This window comes from Gymnoscopelus braueri (assembly GCF_963280865.1).
Source record: "Gymnoscopelus braueri genome assembly, chromosome: 6".
Lineage (NCBI taxonomy): Eukaryota > Metazoa > Chordata > Actinopteri > Myctophiformes > Myctophidae > Gymnoscopelus > Gymnoscopelus braueri.
This window is the reverse complement of record NC_137607.1, coordinates 7,077,922-7,097,921: the sequence shown is the minus strand read 5'-3', so window position 1 is coordinate 7,097,921 and position 20,000 is coordinate 7,077,922. Positions and strand designations below refer to the sequence as shown.

General features: G+C 43.7%; 1 protein-coding gene across 1 annotated transcript in view; it reads right to left on the bottom strand.

Moving 5' to 3' along the window:
• The window catches only part of dab1a (DAB adaptor protein 1a), a gene marked incomplete at both ends in the record, with an annotated part of 94,255 nt that overhangs the window by 13,603 nt on the left and 60,652 nt on the right, over positions 1 to 20,000 (bottom strand). Inside the window, 7 exon segments of the mRNA XM_080430385.1 lie at positions 1,224 to 1,375; positions 2,164 to 2,362; positions 4,233 to 4,702; positions 9,487 to 9,583; positions 10,289 to 10,351; positions 19,497 to 19,513; positions 19,516 to 19,546. Coding sequence (XP_080286511.1) covers positions 1,224 to 1,375; positions 2,164 to 2,362; positions 4,233 to 4,702; positions 9,487 to 9,583; positions 10,289 to 10,351; positions 19,497 to 19,513; positions 19,516 to 19,546 — 1,029 coding nt within the window.

Genomic DNA, 20,000 nt, shown 5'->3' with positions numbered 1-20,000 from the left:
ACGCGAATCGGGGAAATAACGAACCTTACGCGAACAGAGGCGGTGTAAGTGCGACATCTAGTGGCTGAATGTTGTCTACTGCACTTTGTATGTACAAATTGATAAAGCAACACAGAGGATTTTACTGAGTGAGAGAGAGAGGGGGATGGGGGCATCACAATCATCTTAACCATAGCATCACAATAATTAACCACTTTATCCATTTATACGTTGGCTATTAAAAAATAGCAGATATACAAGCTCACAGCGCGTCACTTCGTGCCACGCTGTGAGCTTGTACATCTGCTTTTTTTTTTTATATATCTGAAAAAAGAAAGAAAGAAATAACATTTGAAAAAATAGCAGATTTTTTGAAAAAAAGAAAGAAAGAAAGAAAGAAAGAAAGAAAGAAAGAAAGAAAGAAAGACAGCTGATACTCGTTAACTAAGAGTCACGTAGCCTATCTGTTGAAGGTCGTTCATTCCACAAGGACTTTATGACTGAGATGAGGGGATCTTCCTCCCTGCTGGCTGAAAAAAACCCTCTTTATAATAATCTCATCTGCTCTTAATCTCTCTCTCTCTCTCTCTCTCTCTCTCTCTCTCTCTCTCCTCGGCTGTCTCAGGTTGGAGGTGCTGCTGGTAAAATAAATATTAATTGCCCCTGGAAGAGGAATGGAGCCCCTATCCCTCGTCCATCTCACTGGAGATGAGCTGGTGATGTATGGAGGCTACGTAGCGGGTATTAATAACAGCTTAATGATGTCTCTGACAATTCCTCCGGCTAATTTAACGCAATGTTGACCACACACACGCACGCACACACACATGCGCTAAAATGCACGTATCTACACACGCGCACATATAGTTCTGTGCGTTTACAATCTCCAACCACACACACACACACACACACACACACACACACACACACACACACACACACACACACACACACACACACACACACACACACACACACACACACACACACACACACACACACACACACACACACACACACACACACACACACACACACACACGTAGCAGCACCTAATCAGTGAGAGTGATTACCTGGCCCGCCAACACTGCTACAAGGGCTATTTATCAGCAGGTGTGAATGAACACACTGCTCAGGTTATGGTGTATTATACCATATATATATAATTTATATACTGTATATATAGTAGAGAGAGTTATTAGACACACGCATATGCACACGCACGCACGCACGCACACACGCACACTTACATCTTCCTCTCCACTGCGACTTGGGCTGCCCTCCACCTCCCCGAACGAGTCATCCGTGGGAGGGTCTGTGGCGTCTGTGGGGGGGTCACTGACATGGGAGGCCGAGGACTTTGAAGGGGAACTCTGCCTCGGTGCTGGGGTGGGCGCTGGTGGGAGGGAGGGGGGGGGGAGAAAGAAGAAAGCAGGTCAGAACCCAACTTTTGCGAACCACTGCTCTACTCATTCAGCTACGGCCGCACTGTGTGTGTGTGTGTGTGTGTGTGTGTGTGTGTGTGTGTGTGTGTGTGTGTGTGTGTGTGTGTGTGTGTGTGCGTGTGTGTGTGTGTGTGTGTCAGAGTGTGTTTTACTTTATCAAGAGAATCAAGAAACAAGAAGGTTTTATTTGTCACTGACTTACATACAAGTACAAGCAACAAAATGTTGCGGGGACATCCTAGAAGACATAACATATTAACTCATTAAGACCGGTGTAATTTATAGGAGATCTACAAGCTCATAGTGCTATTTTTGAAGAAAAAAAAACACACTGTTATTATAGCAACATTTTAAGTTAAAAAAAAAAAAAAAAAACTTTAGAAGACATTTTGTAGAATCCCCAGAAGCAAAGATTTGAGTTAAAAATGTTCGCTTTAAAAAACATATATATAAGATTTGCACAAATGTTCACAATTTTGCAAAAATAGCAGATCTACAAGCTCATAGAGCGGCACTCGGTGTCGCGCTATGAGCTTGTATATCTGCTATTTTTGAATAGCCCAAAGTACAAAATAATGGTTAAAGCTAAATATCTAAAATGACACAGTATATATGCGTTCCCGGACTAAATGGGTTAAGTAAGAGAAGAAATAATAATATAAAAACTATATATATATATATATATATATATATATATATACACACACAGTGAGAAACAAATAATATCTGGGTCTCTTACGAGAGTTGGTGGAGGGCGTGGTGGAGGTGAGCGGCGTCAGGTTCATCTGAGAGATGTCGAAGTCGTCACAGTCGTCGGTGTCCTGGGCCGTGCCCACGCGGCAGAAGTAGTGGCTGAACGCCTCCGAGGTGCCCGCTAGGCCGGGCTGCTGCTTGCCCTCCCTGGCCGGCATGGCCGGGGGCTTGGCCAGCTGGAAATCCTACAAGAGTGCAGGAGAAGGGCAATTAAGGGGGGGGGGGTGTTGAGCAGTGTTGATTTTGTCGAATAAAACTAAAATTTTTCAATGACGAAAACTACATAAAAACTACATAAAAACTACATAAAAACTAAGCTATGATGACTAAAACTAAGACTAAATATATTGACAATTCCGTCAACAAATAAAAACTAGACAAAAATGTTAGGGAGTGACTAGTGGAGAAGAGATCCAGTAGAACTAAAAGACAAGTCGTTTTATGTTTGGTTGCGCTCGGGTGTTGCGCTCTGAAAATAGCAGATTTACAAGCTCACAACGCGTCGCGCTGCGACGCGTTGTGAGCTTGTAGATCGGCTATTTTCAGCATGCAACCGGGTGTAAAATCGGCCATTACGACGCCATCAAGGCACCGCCAACATACATTTTAGTCGACTAAATCAACTGTCGATTTAGTCGACTATAATATGATGATATTTAGTCGACTGAAACTAGACAAAAACTAAGACATTTCAGATGACTAAAATATGACTAAAACTAAATGGAATTTTATTCAAAACACTATGACTAAAATGAAATAAAAATTTGCTGTCAAAATCAACACTGTTGTTGAGATTATAGTTTGGATACAAACAGGACGGCCCGGTGTACTTCTCTGTAAATGAGCAAAGATCTTCACGTATCTTTTAATCTCACTTCTTTTAAAAACATGCCCAAAGACCCACCTTTTCACTGTAGAGCAGGGGTCTTCAACAGGGGGTCCGGGACCCCTAGGGGGTCCACAGAGTTACTACAGGGGGGGGGCCACCAAATCGTTGTGTGATATGATTATTATGTTTTACATTAACCACTTGAACCCTAGCATCCCTATTCTGAGGGGAACATTTTAACCGAAAATAGCAGATCTACAAGCTCACAACACCTCGCAGAGCTTGTAGATCGGCTATTTTTGGCAAAGAGGTATAGGTGTAGAGGGGAGGAAAAAAAGCAGACCAAAAAAAAAAAAAAAAAAAAAATCTGAAACACAATTTCATACAATATAGTGGGGGTGCCTGCTTTATCTGTCTGTCTGTCTGTCTGTCTGTCTGTCTGTCTGTCTGTCTGTCTGTCTGTCTGTCTGTCTGTCTGTCTGTCTGTCTGTCTGTCTGTCTGTCTGTCTGTCTGTCTGTCTGTCTGTCTGTCTGTCTGTCTGTCTGTCTGTCTGTCTGTCTGCCTGTCTGTCTGTCTGTCTGTCTGTCTGTCTGTGTTTAGTTTCTACTCCCTCCTGTTGTGACCCGACTGTCAGTTCTTGTTGTCCTAGAATAGACTTCTTTGTCTTATCTCTTTCTTGTCTCCTTCTTGGGACTGCGCCCCGGGGCCAGTGTAATAACTGTACCAAACCTATGAACCTATAATCCTATAAGCTTTGACTTGAAGTTACGTGAGGTCAAGATACCAGTTCTAGGTGCGGAAAGGAAACCTGCAGTCATCAGCATTCCGGTCTGTCTGTCTGTCTGTCTGTCTGTCTGTCTGTCTGTCTGTCTGTCTGTCTGTCTGTCTGTCTGTCTGTCTGTCTGTCTGTCTGTCTGTCTGTCTACATACAGATACACTCTCTACAGAGGTGACAGTGAGGAGAGGGGCGTGATGCTGTGGGGCATCCTGGGACACAGGCAGTACGCAGAGAGAGATTTAGCTGCCTTTTCAAAGGGATCAGAGGGGATTACATCCCGCTCCTGAAGAGCAAATTGTTATTGAAGTGGTTCTTAACCTTCTCTGGACCAGGGCCCACTTGAAAATGTGGGCCCTGATCCAGAATGCATTTTCTATAGAGCATGCATATTTTAACGATCAATTCATCGATTGTGTCTTTTTTCTTTTGAAGCTGAAACCCATATACCTTGAACATCTCCTTCCCCATCTTCTTCGCCCGCTCTCCGTCGCGCTGCGGACTGGACCCGGCGGACGGCGAGGGAGCGGCGGAGGCGCCGCCGGCCGCCGAAGTCCCCGGTTGGCAGCAGCTCTCGCCGCCGCCGGCCGGGTCGACCGCGGCGGCGGCGAGGGGGGCGTAGGCCTGGTGGAACATGGCGGCGTGGTGGGGGTGTGGCAAAGTGCCGGCGTGGGGGAGGTAGGCCGCGGGGGAGAAGGCGCCGCTGGCCGCCATGGCCGCCCACTGCTGCTGCGTGGCGGGGAAGAGGTTGGCCTGGTGGCCCCAGATCAGAGGCTGATGGCCGCCGGGCAGGGCCACGCCCACGCCCGGGCCCACCAGCGGGGACTGGACGCCGAACGCCAGCGGGGTCTGGGCGGCGAACGCCGCCGCCGCCTGCTGGGACCAGTGGCCCGGAGGCACCGCTCCCATCGTCACATAACCTGGTGGGGAGGGAACAAAAATATATATCTTTATAGATTCACAGATTGGTGGACATTAGAGATGCGCGGATCGCGGTTTTAGCCGCGGTTGCCGCAGTTAACCGCAGTTTGGGTGGATTCGGGTCAATCAAATATAATTATTAATTAATATCGGATAAACCGCGGGTGAAATATTGTGGTAAATAAATTAATGACATCTAATATATCTATCCATAAAATAGCTAAATCTCTGCGTGCTTGTGTCTGTGTGAGTGTGTAGAGCAGCCTCTGTGCGATGCGATCACAAAATGCATTGATTTAACCTATGGAATGTCGGTGCGTCTTTTTTCTTTTTTTTAAAACCGGTGCTGCTCTGCTGCGCTGAAGAGCAGTGCGCTCTGTATGTTGGATGCCGCATGTATATTGGATGCCTGTATGTTGGATGCCGCACAGAGTCTGTATGTTCAGCGCAGCACCGGTTTAAAAAAAAGAAAAAAGACGCACCGACATTCCATAGGCTAAATCAATGCATTTTGTGATCGCATCGCACAACTAATACTAAAACTAATGGGGAATACCAGAAAATAATAATATTTTGACATACGGGAAAAACGGTTGGTGCAGATGCGGATATTTAAATTGGATAATATAATTATTGCGGTTGGATAACGGGTGGATAATTAATTTGTACATGCGGATTCGGGTGACGTGAGAGGCCATCCACGCATCTCTAGTGGACATGTAACCAAGCCCCCAGAACCCAGTGTTTGCATTGAAGCGCATTGGACATGCTGGCCATTCATAGGTACTGCAGCTGGGGCCACCGAACATGAACGAGCGAAAACGGTTTCGACCAATGGGCTCGACTCACGAGCTCGCGCACGAGCTCAAATAGGCCCCGCCCATCACATTTCCAACCCGGAAGAAGGGGTGATTTCGGCCCATGCGCTGGGTGAGCAATTCAATGCAAGTGGATAGGAGGGGATATCCGGTGCCCTCTCTATTATTTTTGGGCGGTGTAGCCGCCCCTATAAGTGGGGTTGGGACACCTCATTAGCTGTATTGTGATTGGCTCATTAGTACACCCCTAGCTGTACTGTGATTGGCTGACTCTATTGGCTGACTCTATTCAGCACTGTGATTGGCTAGCGAGACACATGATGACATTAATAACCTATAAATAGGACTATGCACTTCAAAAAATCTATTATTTTTTTGAAGTGAGCTTCCATCACTGTGATGGCCACTGTGATGACCACACAGCCCACTTCACACTGGGTGTGATTTTTTAACTCTATGCATGTAACCAAGTGTTAACTAATTGTTTTGGGTTTTTTTCCGGTATAATCGATGCAATGCCAAATATGTTTCTTTTTGTTCTGTTTCATTTGTTCTGATCTGTAAGACTTGCAGCTTCGTAGATACTCTGTTTAATTTGTGACAATTAATCTAAATAGTAATAAAGTGGACATAATAAGCTTCGGCTTCAGCCCGTACCTTTTCGGCCAACAGTTATCTTGTTGCCTTTGTTGTTCTGTATGTTCAACTGTTTATGTTAAATCATGACCGAAATAAATAAACCAACTAACTACAATTGGGGTGGTTGTATTTTTCCTCCTTGCTCTTCTATTGAGACATTTAGATAGTGTCAAAGGTCATGTCTCACCTAGACACAGGATCTGACACACATTTTGACCTGAAGCTTATAGATCTTTTTTTTTTTTTTTTTTGTGCGGTGAAACCACCCCTATAGGTGAGGTTTGGATATTTGTACAACAAATCCTGCGCTGTGATTGGCCAAAAATGTACCCCGCCTAACCCTTCACCGTGATTGGCCAATCACAGTCTATTCAGGACTGTGATTGGCCAGTGTCACATGACACATGTGCATAGCCCTATATAAGAAACCATAACTTTAAAAAAACAATACATTTGTTTTTTTTAAGTTATGGTTTCTTCCATCATAAAGAGTGTTTCAATAAATGTATTTATTCTTTGTACATGATTGGTTGACTCCATTCAGTATTGGGATTAGCTAGCAAGACACCGCCCACTTCACACAGGGTGTGATTTTTTAAGATTTCAGAACATTTCTGATAATTTCTGAAAATGTGGTTCGTAATTTGAACTTTTGAATACTTGAGCATTTACCCGAGTATTATACTTTGTCCACCACAGTTCACAGATAATCATAGATATTCATATATTACTTCAAGGCTAACCTACAGTAGCAAGGAAGAGAAGAAGGGACAAGCAAGAAAACTAGAAACAATGATATGCAAAGTATGCGCTGTGTGCATATGCATGCACCCCTATTTCCCCCTCAGACACACACACACACACACACACACGCACACACACACACACACACACACACACACACACACACACACACACACACACACACACACACACAGATAATAACCCATGCATCACCATAGAGAGAGAGAGCGTTGGTCCACTTTCGCCCGCGGCTAATGCGGTGTCTCCTAATGGTCACGGTGAACTATCATAATTAGCCTCCACAATGAGGCAGAGTCATTATGAAAAGGCTATAGAACTCGCTCTCACACACACACACACACACACACACGCATACACGCGCACACACACACACACACACACACACGCACACACACACACACACACACACACACACACACACACACACACACACACACACACACACACACACACACACACACACACACACACACACACACACACACACACACACACACACACACACACACACACACACACACACACACACACACTCATTAAAGCCCTCTCTCTGAAGCTTTTTATTCTATTACACACACTGCCGCTATTCTCCTGTCTGTTCTCCAGTTATACCTACAGCCACGCAGCAGAGAGAGAGGCTGACATCTATAACCAGCCCTGACATATGCACCGAGAGATGGAGAGAGACAGAGCGAGCCCCACAGAGACAGAGAGAGAGAGAGAGAGAGAGAGAGAGAGAGAGAGAGAGGGGTTAAGGGATGAGAGGAGGGCTGAAGGCAGTGTTGCCATGTCTGCTCAAGCGACTTTGGGCTTGTTTTTCTGTAAAAGTCGCTTGTAAATATTGGTAGTTGCGGTGTTGCTGTTTTTTTGGGGCTTGTTTCTAAAGTGTAGTTACTTATTTGGGCTTGCTTCCTAAAAGTTGTTTAAACCAGGGGTTCTCAAACATTTTCATGTCAAGGAACCCTCAAATTAATATGTAAGATCCCCATCTGAAAATATTTGATGTCAGGGACCCCCCGATTTCTTTGTAAAAAATAGCGTATATTGGTTGAAAGTGCTCATGTGTTAGTCGCCTCTTGTGGGCTTGTTTTCATAGACCTGGTCGCTTATTTCTCTTGTCAAATCTGGCAACTCTGGTGAGGAGCAAGAGCAGAGCAGATGAGGAGAGGAGAGAAGGGGAAGAGGGGATAACTTGGAGGCACGCACACACACACACACACACACTCACGCTCACGCACACACACACGCACACGCACACGCACACGCACACGCACACACACACACACACACACACACGCGCACGCGACCACATGCATATGAAGGAGGCTCTATCGGCGAGCTGAGCTCATCCCGTAGTGTTTTATCGCCTTGCCTCTGACCAGCCACAGTCACCACCACAGAACTGCAAGGTAAATCAGAGGCGTGTCTGTGGCAGGCAAACTAATGACTTGTTTCATATTCAGCACACACAGCCTCAACATGACACCCCTTCTCTCCTTTCTCTCTCTCTCTCTCTCTCTCTCTCTCTCTCTCTCTCTCTCTCTCTCTCTCTCTCTCTCTCTCTCTCTCTCTCTCTCTCTCTCTCTCTCTCTCTCAAAAAAAAGTTATTTTGTTTTTGCCTCTGGGGGCACCACCTCCTTTTTTGTTTAGAAACAGGAACTCGCTTTGGCTCCTCCCCTTTCTTAGTCCACTTCCTGCCGGGTGCTTCTGTGTTTATTCCTTCTAACAACAACACTACATGTTTAGTAGGGGTGTGCCGATACACTAATTTCACCAAACGATACGATACGATATTTGGCTCACAATTTCGATACGATTTCGATACGATACGATACGCACTTTTTTATTATGAAAATATATGGGGGAGAAAAAATGCAAACAAATAATTCTGTTTTTGCATTATTCAGACGCAAACTTGTAGCTTTTCAGCTACAATAGCCGTTTTGAATCCAAATAGGGCAATAGTGTGACATCTGACCCGAAGAAAAAAAAACATGTTGTCAACCTTTTCACCTCGGGGCTGTTTGCATGCCTGATTATTATTATTGTAAAAAAAATAATAATAATCAAAACGATATTTTTTTTTTCCAAAACTATACATATCGTCACGAAAACGTATCGCGATATATCGCGGGACGATATATCGGCACACCCCTAATGTTTAGGGCAGTGGTGCTGACAGACTCTGCTGTTTATAGCAGAATCTGTCTGCCATTTAGCCAATTTCATTTACAAGTTTTACAAGTTAGTATTTTATTTTACATTTGTCCAACTTGTTGACCGTTCTGAAAGCTTTCCTCAGAAAACACTGCTTGAATCTGCAGCTTTCAAGTATTAAAAAAGTAAAATATCGGTTCAAACCGATGTATTATTATGATGTTGGATATTGCATTTGTAAGGTCGATATTGCCAACGGCGATATGATGACCGATTCATCGTACATCCCTAGTCTTTCCCACTGAATCTCCTGATCTTGCCCACCGCCGCCCCCCCACTACCGTATAGTCGTTTCTGCCCCGGTGCTTGTGTGAGTATAGAGGGGGGGTGGGGGGGGTCCATACCTGAGGGCACGGAGGCAGGGTTGAAGGGAGCAAAGAGCTCCGAGGGGGGCTGCAGGCCCAGGGAGGGGTCGAGGGTGTTGGCTGGAGAGGCGGGGGTCTGTGCAGGTTACGGTTCGGGGGGTACAGGGGGGTCAAGGTTTGAGGGAAAAGAGAGGAAAAGTACACATTAATGGAAACGCCGATTCTCCCCAGGAGGCATGCTTTTAGCTCTGACGATACCCTTCCCTCTAGCACCGCCCTTTAGGCCAAAAGGTGCTTTTGTTTTATTTTAAATGATGGCCACTTTAACCATTTGAGCCCCACAGCATGCCTATCCTGGGGGGGATCATTCACTCCAAAAAAAATAGCTTTTTATAGATCTACAAGCTCAAAACATGGCACCTTGCGACACGTTTTGAGCTTGTAGATTGGGTAGAGATTTAGTGTAGAACTCAGGTTCGTTTCCCTAAGTGGTTAAAGCTTTTGGTGTTGCTTAGTATGTTGATGCTTCAGTGAATATTGTCTCTGTTGGGTGGAAACCTCATATGTCCAAAACTGTTACTTTTCAGGATTGAAATGTAAGAATAGCAAAAGTAGCAGATCCACAAGCTCAAAACGCGTCGCGCCGCGTTTTGAGCTGGTGGATCTGCTACTTTTGATGCTTTTGTGTGACGCTGTAGGCGTTAATTTACGAAAAAACACAACAAGTAAAAAATATGGAGATAAGAGGTTTCCGGCTGACAGCACCGATATACAGTATAACCTCCTCCCCCCGTCAAACGGTTCAAGCCACTTCAAAATGCTCACAGGAAGCTATACTTACCGATGGCGAGGTGATGTCAGGGGGCGTGGACATGTCTCCAAAAAGCTCTAATTGGTTGATATTCTGCAAATCAGAGAAAGAGAGCGTTCACGGCCAAGAATCACCAGACACACACGGAGACAACGGCACATGCTTGGATTCCGGTGCAGCATGCATCAACAACACGCAACACGTCAACAACATGCTTAACTTAGTATAGGTCCAGGTACCTACCTCTGGCCTAGGGCACGGTGACACACACACACACACGCACGCACACACACACACACACACACACACACACACACAGGGTGACAGAGAGAGGGGTGAAGTGATGGGAGGATGGGTTGACATGACATGGAATGATGGCATACTTAAACACATGTTTATAAAAAGCTGCTTGACCTGCTCCGAGGTCAAGCGCTTTCAACCAACAGTTTGGAAACCGTACTCTTATTCATTCAAGGCTCGTGTTGATTTTGACAGCATATTTTTATGTAGTTTTAGTCATAGTCTTTTTAATACAATTCCGTTTAGTTTTAGTCATATTTCAGTCACCTGAAATGTTTTAGTTTTTGTCTAGTTTTAGTCCACTAAATATCATAAGATTTTAGTCGACTAAATCTACAGTTGATTTAGTCGACTAAAATGTATTTTGGCGCTGACTTGATGGCTGATTTTACTCTTGGTTGCATGCTGAAAATAGCCGATCTACAAGCTCACAACGCGTCGCAGTGCGACGTGTTGTGAGCTTGTAGATCGGCTATTTTCAGAGCGCAACCCCCGAGCACAACCAAACATAAAACGACTTGTCTTTTAGTTCTACTGGATCTCTTCTCCACTAAGTCCCTCACTAACATTTTAGTCTAGTTTTTATTTGTTGACGAAATTGTCAATATATTTAGTCTTAGTTCTAGTCATCATAGCTTAGTTTTTTATTTAGTTTATTTAAAATGCATTTTCAGTGCTCTCTCCTGATTGGCTTAAAGTTTGTCACCTACCTGAAAATGTACTATATTCTGTTTAACTAAAGAGCTGGAGAGACCCCTGTGACCGAACAAACGCTCTGTAGCAATGATTACTATCAGAATATAGTACTTTAACCTTTTTAACAAAACCAAACATTTTACCCAAAAATATCACTTACCCTACCTTTAAGGCGTGAAAGCAAAGTGTGTATAATCTTTTGGGTTTTCACTGTATACTGTATATGAATACGTTTTATCAACTGATTGCAGTAATTGTAAATACACAAAGGTCAAGCCTGAGATGAGGTAATATTTATTCATGCTAAACTTGCATACGGTTTTAATCACTGAGATTTAAGAATTGCTCAATCCTCAGTGATTGACAGAATATCAATTCGAATACAAATCATTCAAATGCTGTTACATACATTAAATTGGTAGGCTTAGGCTGGCTGCTGAGCAGATGATTGAAACTTTACAAAAACGTGTTACGTGTATAGAAAGAATCGTAGAAGATAAGAATAGCAATTCTTACGTGGATCGATTAACCCCCAACCCTAGTTAAAAGCCTTTGCTCAAGGAGACACATCGTACTGCACTGCACTACACTTCCTTCACACAGATGACCCTATAGCAGGTCCAGGGGTCATGAACCAGTGACCTTTTGGTGTCTGACCTCTAGGCCAGTGGTTTTCAAAGTGGGGGCCACCAGGGGGCGCCAGCGGGGTAAATTGGAAAAGAGAGGAAAAAAAATCTTCATAATGATGAAAAAATGTATCCTCTGTGGTGGAAGCCTCAAATTTAAAAATAGCAAAATGTTTGATACTTTTGTGTGACGCTAGATCAGCTATTATCACACTATTTATCTGTGGAACCGAGTCAAACTAAATGTATTGCTTCAACTCCTACAATTCCAAGTGCTTGTCAGGGTGTGGGGGGGGGTCCCCAGTTCAAATGTGATTATTTAAGGGGGTCGCAGCCTGAAAAGTTTGAGAACCCCCGTTCTAGGCTATATACTACTGCTGCTGCCCTCCTTTTACCCAACCCACCACCAGCAGTGTCAGGGTACCATTCAAATCAAAGAGCGACACCTTTTCCTTCTGATCTGAATCCCTGATCCCTCTGTTTTTTTTTCACGGTATATAGGCTATCGTTGCAGTCGGGCAGAAACCTCTTATCTCCACGTTCTAACGTTTTGTGTTTTTTTTCGTAAATCAACGCCCTACTTGATCATACTACAGCGTCACGCAAAAGCATCAAAAGTAGCAGATCTACAAGCTCGAAACGCGGCGCGAAGCGACGCGTTTCGAGCTTGTAGATCTGCTGCTTTTGAAGCTTTTCTATTTGAATCCTGAAAAGTAACACTTTTGGACATATGAGGTTTCCACCCGATATATAACTCCGCCTTTCTCTCTCTCTCTCTCTCTCGCCACGATCCTTCTCTTTAATATCTCTCTCCCCCCTTCTTACATTAATAATATCTTTAGCCCCGATGGGCGAAGTGAATAAAAAACGCTATTTATAGTCAATGAAAGGATTCTTCTTTTTTTTTTTTTTTAAAGCCATGAACACACGGTCGGACTCGGAAGATTTGCATAAATCACGGATACGCCGGATAATTTCTTCTAAAAAAGATAATGAGTGTTCTTTGAATATCTTATTTCTTCTTTTAAACTCACGGGTCACACACATAGAACCCACAAAGTTCTATTTGCATCTATCTAGATAACGTTATCAGGCACAGCCCGAGGAGTTGATTTTTTTTTCCTTTTTCTGTCACAGCCGTATAGCTCTGAATGGGGTGTATAGCTGCATGGGGCCTTTATGAAAGAGACAGACGAGAGGGGGGGGAGATACTGTAAGTGAGGCTGTAATACGGAGTATTTGTTGCAGCGAGAAATCTCGGCTACACTTAGATAAGAGATCGACTCACCCAGGAGATACGCTATAGATGTCCAAAAGATATCCCAAACAATGCGGTTAACCCATTCAAACCCGGGAAACGCATCTCTGTCATTTTTAGATGTCTTTGGCTATTAAAAAAATAGCAGATCCACAAGCTCATATGAGCTTGTAGATCGGCTATTTTTGAAAATGTTTGAAAATGTGTGCAAATCTTTGAATATATATATTCTTAACATTAACGCACATCTTTGCTTCTGGGGGGTCCCTGGAACAAAATATTTTGAGATGGGGGTCCGCGGCCAAATACATATCATATTGGGGGTCCTTGACATGAAAAAGTTGGAGCACCATTGACAAATTTGTGTAAATCTTTGAATACATATTTTTTAAAGCGAACATTTGTCAAATATTTTGGACCTCCAGAAGTTTAAAAATATATATGTATTCGAAGATTTGCACAAAGATTTAAAAAAAATAGCAGATCTACAAGAATCATAGCTTGTAGCTCCCGTAGCTATGAGCTTGTAGATCTGCTATTTTTGAATAGCCAAAGTACAAAACAATGGTTATAGCTCAAGTCTAAAATGACACACAGATGAGTTCCCGGATTGAATGGGTTAATGCTATCCCAGTGGAACCGATAAGAATAATATGTCCACGGGATTGGAATGAGAAACAGAAATATTACACAACACGCCTCTCTCTACTGTTAGTTAAACTGGAGACATTCTCTCACTGTGGTTGGTTGGTTATTGATTGTCGAAGCTCAGCTTTACTCTGTGTCAATAATTCAACCCAGAGTTGTTTTTAGTTTTTTTTTTTTTTTTACAGACGATCCATTTGAAACCAGTGGGACTACAAGTTTGAGGGCTATTTATTTACTTTACAGACTCCAGTTGTTGTAGTTGTTTTGTTTTTGTAGTTGTTTTGGTAACTTGTATTGATCCCTGTGGGTTTAGCTAGGGTTGGATTTGGAGGGGTAAATCCATACCTCTGCTTTTGATATCCCCACTCTGGCCATTCATCTTCATGGCCAGTGTTGTGGATAGGTTTTATCCATGCCTCTGGTCAGACTGAATGAAATACATGCAATTCCTTTTGGGAAATGTACACAGTCTAATATCTGTCGGGCGAGAAACTGTCGGGCGAGAAACTGTTGGTCCCTGGAATTAAATATTTTGAAATGGGGGTCGGAGTCCAAATACATTACATTTTGGGGGTCCTTGACATGAAAAAGTTGGAGCCCCACTGATAACGCAACATTACGCAATCATGCCCTCATAAAGAGTCCAAAATGGCAGGTGTGAAAAGGGCTCTGTTGTTATTCATCAACCTCCTGAAAGGACCTCTTAATTGGAGCAGGTGGGGAAATCACAAGCACGCGCACACACACACACACACGCACACACGCACACGCACACACACACACACACACACACACACACACACACACACACACACACACACACACGCTCGCAAAACGTCCTGCCTTTCGTACCCCATATTTCTCTCCATGTGGTTACTATGGCGACGTGAGGGGCCTTGTGTTTTAATCATGACTGACAGGGGTCAAGGGGTCACGGATGCCGGCGCTCATTCTCTTCTCGTAACGGTCAGGATAACAACCGAGGACCACTCAGATGAGAGGAGCGGGGGGGGCAGGGGGGTCACGCGGGGACACAAGAGGTAGTTGAAGAGGGGGCATTTGTAAAGGTCAACGTACTCTCTGCGCCAGAGTAACCTTTATGGATGTAGAACCTTGTGGCTCTCTCTCTGCTGAGGTACCCAGCAGAGAGAGAGAGATGTCTTATGAGGGGAGTCATCTAGACCTGGAAATACCATTTACTGAGATGATGGAAGCAGCAGTGTAGGTTTGTAGGGTGCTGCGTTGCTGCTCGCCATCGAGCCTGGATAAAGAGACATATTTTTTTTTCCATTGGTCCTCTTTTGTGCAGTGGTGAAAAAAGTGCAATTTTTTTTTAACTTAAGTAAAAGCATCAATACTGCAATGTAGAAATACTCTGTTACAAGTAAAAGTCAGAAATTCAGAATTTACTTGAGTAAAAGTACAAAAGTAATGTCCCATTTCACAAGTTTTCAAATGTATACAAATCTTTTGAAAATAGCAGATCTACAAGCTCACAATGCGTCGCATAGCGACGCATTGTGAGCTTGTAGATCTGCTATTTTTCAAATGGCTGAAATATTATAGGGCTGAAGTGGGTAATGTGTCTTTTGTAATAATAATCAAAATCTACAAGTTAACTAGTAACTAAAGTTTTCAAATAATTGTAGTAAAAGTACAATATTTGCCTCTGAGATGTAGTGGAGTAGAAGTAAAAGTACTGCAAATTGGAAATACTCCAGTAAAGTAAAAAATACCTCAAAATTGTACTTAAGTACAGTACTTGAGTAAATGTACTTAGTTACTTTACACCACTGCTTTTGTGTTATGTTTCCTTGCTGGACGGTGTATTTGTTTTGTTTGAAAAAAAGAAGAAGGGTATAACACATGAATGTGTTGTACAGGTTCCATGGAAATGGGGACATTTCTTCTTTGTAAGGGGGGACGGGGATGTAGGCGCAGGGATTGATTGGTCATGCCTGAGAGGGAGGGGACACAGGGTGACGGCGTAAACGGTGCGACTGTATTATTATTATTATTCTGGCGGGCTGCCGTCTCGTGTGGAATAATTGGAGTGGCTCTGTTGGCGCTCCAAAGAGAGAAGTTCCTTGGTTCTTGTCCTTATAAAGAGAGTCTAAAGCCTACAGCTACTGTAAGCCTGACAGCCTCGGACGCTACAGTAGCATTGATTTATTTAGGACTTCTTTTAACACATTGAATGCCAATCGCGTAGATCTACGCGAACCTATTTAAAGCCGCAGCGTGCCAATCGCGTAGATCTACGCGAACCGCCGATTCCCATTGAAATTTCCCCAGGTGCACTTTCCGAATTTTTTTGATCCATTTACGTTTCCGGTTTCCGGTCGGAAACAGAATTATCCGGGTTCCGGTTTTTTCGATCGTATCCGCTTCCTGTCTGGGATCCTGTTTAAAACTCGATTTTCTCGGTTGTTGTTTTTCTCCTCGCTGATCACTGTTTTTTTTTTTTTTTTTTTACTTAAATTTTTTTCCCGCGATTTTTGTAACCCATTTTTTTCACCCGGTGCCAATTTCCTAAGTGATCCTGGGCACTACACCAGCCCTACACCAGTATTACACCTGTCACCCCACAGTAGGGAGGCCAGGGCCGAGCTCATGCTTCCTTCAGGCATGAGAGCCAACTGACCTTCTTGTCACCTGACAGGGGGGAGTTTCCCTGGTTGGACGTAGCGTGTGGAAGGAACACGTTATTCCAACCAGTTCCCTTCCCCTCCATCAGGCGCCCCGGCTGTCATGGGGGAGGCGGTATAGTGACCAGGATTACTACATGTTTTTGTGAGGGTATTAACTACCCTAGGAGACACGGGGAGAACATGCAAACTCCACACAGAGTAGGCCCTTTCGCCAACCCCACCTAGGGTATGGGCGCTGATCACTGTTTAGCGTTGATCCACTGTATCTTCAAGATGGCGGCTCGGATTTGGAAACTTTTTTCGCTGGCCGTTTCTCACAGATCCGCTGTGTGTTTAGAACCAAATGAACGCGCACTTTTAACTTATTTAGCGAGGTCTGTGGCGACATGAAAAAAACAACAATAAAACGCTGGCACTGGTGAGTACATTATGAGATTAAACTCTGGCATGGAATGTGTTAATGAAATTATACTGATTTTAACATGCTGCAAATTTTCTAGGCTTTTTAGTGCTTCCTTTTATCCTCCCTTCCTTACCTCAGGCAGGCTATAGTTAAGCTGGTCCCACGCTCATACAGCCCACGCTCCTAATGGCTCGACCTACACAGTCTATTTAAGCAGACTTGTCATTCACTATTACATGCTCGACAACACGTCTCGCTGCTAAACACACTGACAGCGTTTCAGTGATCAGGCTCCTCCCTCTCCACCTCCCCAGCCTCCTCCTGTAGTAGCATTAGGTTTTCACTACGTCAGCAGCATGGCATTCAATGAAGGGTTGTATATCGCCTCCTTTGGGTGGAAACCTCATATGTCCAAAACTGTCAACTTTTCCAGGATTCAAAAATAGCAATAGTAGCATATACACAAGCTCGAAACCCTGGAAAAAGTACTATTTTTTTTTACTTAAGTAAAAGTATCAATACTGCAATGTAGAAATACTCTGTTACAAGTAAAAGTCCGGAATTAAAAATGTACTTGAGTGAAAGTACAAAAGTATTGGTATCAAAATGTACTTAAAGTACCACAAGTAGAAAGTACTCATTGTGCAGAATGTCCCATTGCACAAGTTTTGAAATGTATAAAAATCTTTTTGAAAACAGCAGATCTACAAGCTCACAATGCGTCGCATCGCGGCACATTGTGAGCTTGTAGATCGGCTATTTTCAAATGGCTGAAATGTATATAGGGCTGAAGTGGTTCATGTATGTTTTATATTAATAATCAAAACCTACAAAGTAACTATTAACTACAGTTTTTAAATAATTGTAGTGGAGTAAAAGTACAATATTTGCCTCTGAGATGTAATGGGGTAGAAGTAAAAGTAAAAAAATTTGGAAATACTCCAGTAAAGTAAAAATACCTCGAAATTGTACTTAAGTACAGTACTTGAGTAAATGTACTTAGTTACTTTACACCAGGGCCGATCTGCGACTTTTGATGCTCTTGTGTGACGCTGTAGTATGATCAAGTAAAGCACTAATTTAAGGCAAAAAAAAGTTAGAATATGGAGATAGGAGGTTTCTGCCAGACAGCGACGATATGTATTGCATCATTTTCTTAATATTTCTGTGTGTCTTTTAGGTTCTGCCCTACGAGCAGTTCTGCCCTACGAGCAAGTTCTGCCCTACGAGCAGTTCTGCCCTACGAGCAAGTTCTGCCCTACGAGCAGTTCTGCCCTACGAGCAGTTCTGCCCTACGAGCAAGTTCTGCCCTACGAGCAAGTTCTGCCCTACGAGCAGTTCTGCCCTATGAGCAAGTTCTGCCCTACGAGCAGTTCTGCCCTACGAGCAGTTCTGCCCTACGAGCAAGTTCTGCCCTACGAGCAGTTCTGCCCTACGAGCAGTTCTGCCCTACTGTAAAGAGCAGAGTAGTTCTGCTCATAGGGCAGAACTACGAGCAGTTCTGCCCTATACGTGCAGTTCTGCCCTATACGAGCAGTTCTGCCCTACGAGCAAGCTCTGCCCTACGAGCAGTTCTGCCCTACGAGCAGCAAATCCATGTATAACTGTTTAATTTATCTAGTCTGTGTCATGCTTGTGAGTTCGTACAGAATGTTCTACAGTAGCACGGAGCAGACTCAAACTTTGTTGTGCCAAGGACAGCCAAATTGATATATATTTGGATCTGAAAAGTTTTTGTGCCAGGGACCCCCCCCCCCAGAAGAGAAGATTTGTGTTAAAAAAAACACTTTCAAAATCTATTTTTTTTTAATTCAAAAATAGCAGAGTGTACAAGCTCGCAGTTCGATACGAAGTGACGCGCTGTGAGCTTGTAGATCTGCTATAGAATGAAGCCAATGCGGAAATAATGACAACGCTGCAGTTCTCATTAATGGCCTGTAGAGGGTGTCGCTATTTCCCCCTGCTGCTGTTGCAGAAGACGTTTCACGCCATTAAACTCAATGGGTATTTGACCGGACTTTACCACTTGATTTCATTACTGTAGTAAACATTGGTATAAATACTTTATGCATTCAGTCGCTAGTTCTTTTCAATTATCATGTGTTTTTTTCTTGTAAATTATGCTCCCATTATTTTTTTTATTTGATCATAAAGTAGGGTATGCTTCTCTGGTTTCTACTGGTTCTACAGATTGAAGACCCTCCCCTCACTGATCTTCTCCCCAATAGCATTTGTTTTCCGCTAGCTTTTCGGGACCAGAAATTCCATGATGGTGGAATTCGAATTCTGTGAAATAGTGACCTCAAAACGGGTCTGTAGGAACCAATGGGTGACGTCACAGCTCCCTTCGTCAATTTTTTTTAACAGTCTATGCGGTTTAGGCACAAATTGGACATTGTTGTAAAGCATTTCGTCTCTGTCGGGTGTAAACCTCATACGTCCGAAACAGTTACTTTTCAGGATTCAAATTCAAAAGCATCAAAAGTAGCAGATCTACAAGCTCGAAACGCACTGCGTTTCGAGCTTGTAGATCTGCTGCTTTTGATGCTTTTGTGTCAAGTAGGGACGTTAATTTACGAAAAAACACAAAATGTCAGAACATGAAGAAGGTTTCTGCCCTGACAGCAACGATTTTCGTATGTCGATGCAAGCTTACCTGAGTCACCATTCCAGGTCTAAACCCAGCAGGTCTGCCACTGCTGGCTTCTGAGACGCTTGGTGTTGTTTTGATGGTTCTAGTTGTTGTTGTTGTTGTGAGGGATGATGATGATGATGATGATGGTGAGGAGGATGAGGATGAGTCTGTTGATGGCCATTCTGCAACCACAACCAGTGTGTTAAGTGAGTGATGGGTGAGATGAGAACAAAGGCGTGTGCTGCTCACACACACATGCACGCACGCACACATGCGCGCACGCACGAGTAGCTGTTTGTTGATTCACACAGAGGTCGAGTGAGAAAGAGGGAGTGAGAAGGAAATAGAATCGTCCATCAAAGACATATATGTACAGGTCACACTTGCACGCACCCCCGCGACCGTACACACACACACACACACACACACACACACACACACACACACACACACACACACACACACACAACACACACACACACACACACACACACACACACACACACACACACACACACACACACA